General features: G+C 38.8%; 1 protein-coding gene across 1 annotated transcript in view; it reads right to left on the minus strand.

Moving 5' to 3' along the window:
• LOC113541299 (contactin-associated protein-like 2) overlaps window positions 1-5,358 on the minus strand; it is a 123,107-nt gene extending 117,749 nt beyond the window's left edge. Inside the window, exon 1 of the mRNA XM_026938187.3 lies at window positions 4,931-5,358. Within this exon, the coding sequence (XP_026793988.3) occupies window positions 4,931-5,033 (103 nt within the window). The 5' untranslated portion in view covers window positions 5,034-5,358. The remainder of the gene's footprint in view (window positions 1-4,930) is intronic.
• Window positions 5,359-6,000: the final 642 nt, after the last annotated feature.

Raw genomic sequence — 6,000 nt, forward strand, 5'->3', positions numbered from 1 at the left:
TTGATTGAAAATAGAATTAAATTAGATCCTACGTGATGTGTTGTGCGACGTGACCTATCTATAGATAGAAGAAGCATGTGAATGCGTTTTACTATCTGGTTCACTCATCCGCAGCAAACACACAGGAATATTAAAGAGATGTTTTTTTCATAACTCTGGCTTTAATGGTGTGAGATGTATAGCACTGTAAATAATTCATTGTTCTGCACTGTAGTGTCACCACATGTACCAAGGGGGACAATTAGCAGTATATCCGCTATCAGTGCACAAAAAAAGCCCTGCGGAAATATGTCATTTTAAGAAAGAAAAAGAAGATTTTCTCTCAGGCTGTAGATAGTGAGAGTTGTTTGGAGTTTAGGTTTAGAATATGAGGGATCGTGGGCAAATGGGTGACATTCAGCATGGAGGATTTGACTATGATTTTCAAAGAGCATGTTTTACTCTGAAAAATCACTTTTCTATTCAAATGGCAAGTGCTTTCATTTTAGAGCTCATTGATATGTGGCAGGTGAGCCAAAATCGGAACGGAGATGCATCCTGAAATTGCAGAGCTCATTAATACAATGAAGATTTACCAGCATGAATCATAAAATTGGTTAAGGTTTGGGAGAAATGATTGTATTTCTGATATACTTAGATAGCGCTTCCTTTTTTAAAAAAGAAATTATTTACACTTACTTTCAGCCAGTTTGTTACAGGCGTATAAATTGAGATAAAGAAAACAACACCCATAATGTAGTTATACTGAGCTCTGAAATTATAATTTAAGGTCCTCTTATCATCTCTATTCCCTCAGAGCAGCCGTGCGTACATTCGATTTTCAGCTGAAATTAGTTCAGTTACGTGTCCTCTTTACCTTCACTGATTCAGTGCAAGTTTTTTTTACTTGGCTGTCCAGAAATGTCTTGTATTACCTTGATCTACACACAAAGGGTCTGAAGAATTTGCAAATCTGTCACACATTCCAGATTATTTTCTTTCGCTAAACTAAAAGGAGGATATTGACGTTTGGTCATTTCCTGCTGGAGATCCTTTGGTAAGTGTGCCATCTGATGACAGGCCCATTTAAAAAAATCAATAGAACACAAAATTCAAAGCAGCTTGAAAATGTGAGGATTTTTTTTTTTCATATTTTGACAAGAAAATGCCTCTACTAAAATCAACTTTATGATTCCTTTGTCCTGGATGAGAAGCCATTTAGACACCTCAAACTGGTGTCACTGGAAATAGATTCAGAGCTAAGATGCCTAGGCTCATGTGTCTATGTGATGTGGATTTGTAGTGAAGTTTAATTCATTTGAAATAATATATGAAAAAAAGAGAGGGACACAATGGCTTAGTGGTTTGCACTGCTGCCTCACACCTCTGGGGATGGGGCTCGAATCCCGCCTCCACCCTGTGTGCACAGAGCTTGCATGTTCTCCCCGTGCTTCAGGGGTCTCTTCCGGGTCCTCCGGTTTCCTCCGTCAGTCCAAAAGTATGTTGTGTACTGATTGGAATGTTGTCCATAGTGTGTGAGTGTGTGTGTGATTGTGCCCTGCGATGGGTTGGCACCCCATCCATTGTGTCCCCCACCTTGTGCCCCGAGTCCCCTGGATAGGCTCCAGGCTCCCCACAACTCTGTATAGGATAAGTGGTACAGAAAATGGATGGATGGATGGATATAAAAAAAGGAATAACACCAGCCATAAGTGATCTGTTCAGCTCAAACATACAGGACAGTTCATTCCATTCATCTTCAGTAAGTGCTCCCTTTAAAACACGCTGCTGTTCCCAGCACATCATGCACAATCCGTGTTCTTATCATGACATGTGTTTTTGTTTTACTTCCTGGTCCTGTTTCGACCCCATTCTGTCATTTATATGCCACACAATTGTATGCAGCTGTATTGTGTTAGTTTGTGATTAGTTTACACATTCAGACCCTCGTGTGTCTTAGTGAAGTCTCATTCTATATACGTACATGTGCATTCCTAAGTCTCATTTCTTTTCCTATGTTTATCCCAGTTTTCCGATTCGTTCCTGCCTTTTGTGTATGATTATGGATTATGTGCTTCAACCTATTGATTATGATAAAGATTCTTGGTTTTCGCCTATTAAACAACATTCTGAGTTTATGCACTTGCATCTCGCCTTTTCTCCCACGTTACACAGCTTTATCTTCATCTGAGTGGCCGTGGATCTGGAGACCAGATGCATCGCACGTTTGCAACCAGAGTGCAAACATCCATTCACGCCTAGGGGCAATTTACGGGAGCCAGTCCACCTTCTGGCATGTTTTTTGGAGATTGGAGGAAACCAGAGAACCCAGAGGAAACCCACAAGGACACGGGTTGAGCTTGGGAAACTCTACACAAACAGGAACCCTGCTCAGGATTTATCCAGGGACACTGAAACACCGCCGTGCTGTTCCTAATGATCGTCATAAAGCACTAATCCAACACAATTCACTCAACAATACGCAGACAGCTGTCACTGTCCTAGGGTTTACTGCAACACAATAAATCCTTGTCTGTCTCCTCATATACTGTATCTCTAACCCTCAGTGAATAAAGCTTTCTATAAAGCAATAAAGCTTGCACAAAAAATATATATATATATATATATATATATATATATATATATATATATCCCAAGTCTTCAGAAAAAGTTGTTGGAATAAAAAATTGATAAGAAATAAAATGAAATTGAACTGATGTGTACTGTTTTTTTTTTTTAATATCCTCAGATCATAACACTAATTATAAGGTAAAGGCAAAATAATAAAGTAAAGGCATTAAAAAGGCCTTTAAATAATGTAATTTCAACTAAAATCATATTTAATAATTGCATTTCCATTTTTTTCAGGTTTTTTTATTTATTTCCTTATCTTGGAAGAGTATCAGAACATACAAACGAGTAAAAACAGGTTACAGGATGAATACAGCCTCCATGATGATGTTTCAGGTTGTTCATCACAGCATTATGAATTTGTTCCGAGTAAACCACAGTGTCTCTGACGAGCCTCTTTCTGCTCTGAAGTGACTGAACTGTTCAGCAGGTTGTTCAGAGGGATTAGCTGATTGTCCTCTTCTTTCACACCTTCATATCAGAGAAGTATGAAGGAATTTCTTTTTTTTTTGTACTGATTAAAACTGTTATTAACTGCCCTTTCATTCACAACACTCTCATTTCAGATTAGTTCTAATTACAAACCACATACCGGAAATGTCAGACATGATTACATCTCTCTCTTTAAGTTAAGAATATAAAAATCAGTGTGTTACGTTACCCAGAAACTGGAATGTCTGTCTTGAAGACTTTCCCATGTCAAGAAAACATAAAGTTACAGCTTTACCTCTGACTGTTACAAATGCTGACACTGGAGACTCCTTCCAAAATTGCTAAATATATAAATATTTCCTCACAGAAAACTTCACCAAATTAACAAATATGATTACACACGTTTATGTGTTCTATAGATGCAGCGTACAAGCCAAGGCTCACAGTAAGACTTAAAAACAAAAGTTTTATTGTTTATCGGGAAAAATATACTGTATACAATTAGCTGATATGGTGGAGTTTTTGTAAGGAGACATTTATTTAACATTTATGGAAGGAGTCTCCAGTGTCAGTGCTTCACTATGAAAGATTTTGTGTCTCCTTAACTTAACATAATTGTTTATAGTTGCTATAGCATAAGCACTAACAGGAACTAACTTATCTCCTGGATGTTTCACAACATTACATGTAGCTGTAAGTGGATAAAAAGTATGTTATGTTGTTAATTAGGAAATGAACATCTGTACTGTTATAGGAAAATGACCTTCAGGGTTTGACAATAATTTTGCTTCACGTTGCGACGCATCACCACCCCGTTGTTGATTATTTTCCTATTACAGCACGCCCCATTGTTTTTATTCCTTACAAAGTGGCTTGTCTAAAACATGAAGAAGTATAACGACTGTTACGTGCCTACTATGGCGTGCGCCGAACTAAGATTAATGGTGTGATTACACCCTGTCCGTGTGTTCAATTAGTTTTGCTAAGACGAGTGAATACCCAATTTACTCCCCATAAGTAGATGAATTAATCTGAGTGCTGTAGAAATAGGACTTCTAGTTTAAAAAGCGTTAAACAACAGAGAGCTTTCTAACTGAAATACGAAACTTAAGAAAGTTAAGAAAGTGTGTGAAGGTTGTTAGCACATCCAGTTCGCTGAGCTGTGAACGGTCAGATCAGACTAGGAATAAGTGCTATGTAACTACACGTGTACGGATTTAGATGATCATGCTGCCTACTGACGAGACAAGCAATTCCTCTGATCTCATCTCAGAGAGTCTCCTCGCCAAAAATATGATGAAGAAAACAAGAACATGATCATTAATATCAGATTCATCAGAATAAGTGACTCATGCTTCATCCTGGGTGGTGAATTAAACACATCACTTTCGCACTAGTCAGCACTGCACCGTTTTTTTCAGTGCCACTGGCTCCGTCTGTGTCCTCTGCTGCAAAACCATGATTTATCAAATCTGCATATCAAGGACTCTCCAAACACTGGCTGTTTAAAAATTGATTTTTTCTTTCTTGTACTCCAGGACCACACACAGAAAGATGTGCATCTGAGCTTCTGAGCTTGTGAGCGATGCAGTTTGTGAGTGTGGTTTTAATGCTGTAGCTTGTCAATACGGAATAAAATGAGCCGAGCTGACGAAGGAGTGAAATGGACACGACTGTTTAAGTAAAAAGAAACGGAAAAAAACAAACATGCAATTGAAAAAAAAAAGTCAGTGAAAGCCAGGGACGTCCCAGGTTTTCATGAAGTGGTAGTGTGGGTCCTGTCCCAAAAAGCCCACACACACACATATACACACACATACACACACACACACACACACACACTTGACATGAACCTGTATAAGCCCTAAAGGCATCAAGTGGAACTTACGGGTGGATGGAGAAGCAGAGTGAGCTCTGATGCTGATGCTGATGCTGAAGATCCAGAGCAGCCGGATGCATCCTGAGTGCACCATCCTGATCTTCCTCTCCATCCTCCAACACACTCCTTCAGCCCTGCTCTCTCTCTCTCTCTCTCTCTCTCACACACACACACACACACACACTACTGAAGTGCTGGCTGGTCCTGATGTTTCTATCCGGACTCCACAGCAGAGTCTCCACTCGGAAATTTTGCACCACGGAAAAGAAAAGAAAAAGCAGAAGATTTACGCATCAGCTCGCGCTCCGTCTCTCCGTCTCACCTCCTTATAACTGTTTTTTAACGCGAGAAATTAACGCGAGAATTTATCGCGAGAACTCAAACCATAACATAACAGCGCATCAGCTTTCTGTCCTGCTCCGAAACTTCCACCAACTCGCTTCTCCTCACAGCTGCAGCCTTATAAGAACACCTTCCCCCCCTTTTTCTACTTGGATTGGTACAGTCCACCACACCACACCAGTTACAGAACCAACAGGGGGGGGATTCAGTAGTGGTACAGTCCAAGCTTCACTTGTTCCATTGAGTTGTTTCTGGCAGGACAGGGTTCTCGCTAGAGTGACGTTTTTACCTCATATGAGAAAGAAAATAATTTAGAAAGGCGTGAATTTCTACATTTCATAACAAGCTTGTTACTATAAAAATGTTTGTGTCTTTAAAAATAGTCCACGCTGAAACAAATTAAAACATGTCTATATTGAAATGTGTGTGAGGTGTTTGGTGACTCTGTTGCTAATTTGTTAGCACCAGAGGCTACTAAGAAATATCATAAACATCATAAAAATATAATATAATATAATATAATATAATACAATATAATATAATAGAATAGAATACAATATAATACAATATAATATAATTTCTCAGTAGCCTACTTTGTCCACCCCTGCCCCTAATAGTAGAATAACCCCACTATCTTCTCATAGAAGTAATGACAATACAGCATCAGCTAACAAATTAGGGACAGTGTCAAATAAAGTACTAAGAAATTATACTTATTTTATTGAAAAAATAGATAA

This window comes from Pangasianodon hypophthalmus, chromosome 22, assembly GCF_027358585.1.
Source record: "Pangasianodon hypophthalmus isolate fPanHyp1 chromosome 22, fPanHyp1.pri, whole genome shotgun sequence".
Taxonomy (NCBI): Eukaryota; Metazoa; Chordata; class Actinopteri; order Siluriformes; family Pangasiidae; genus Pangasianodon; species Pangasianodon hypophthalmus.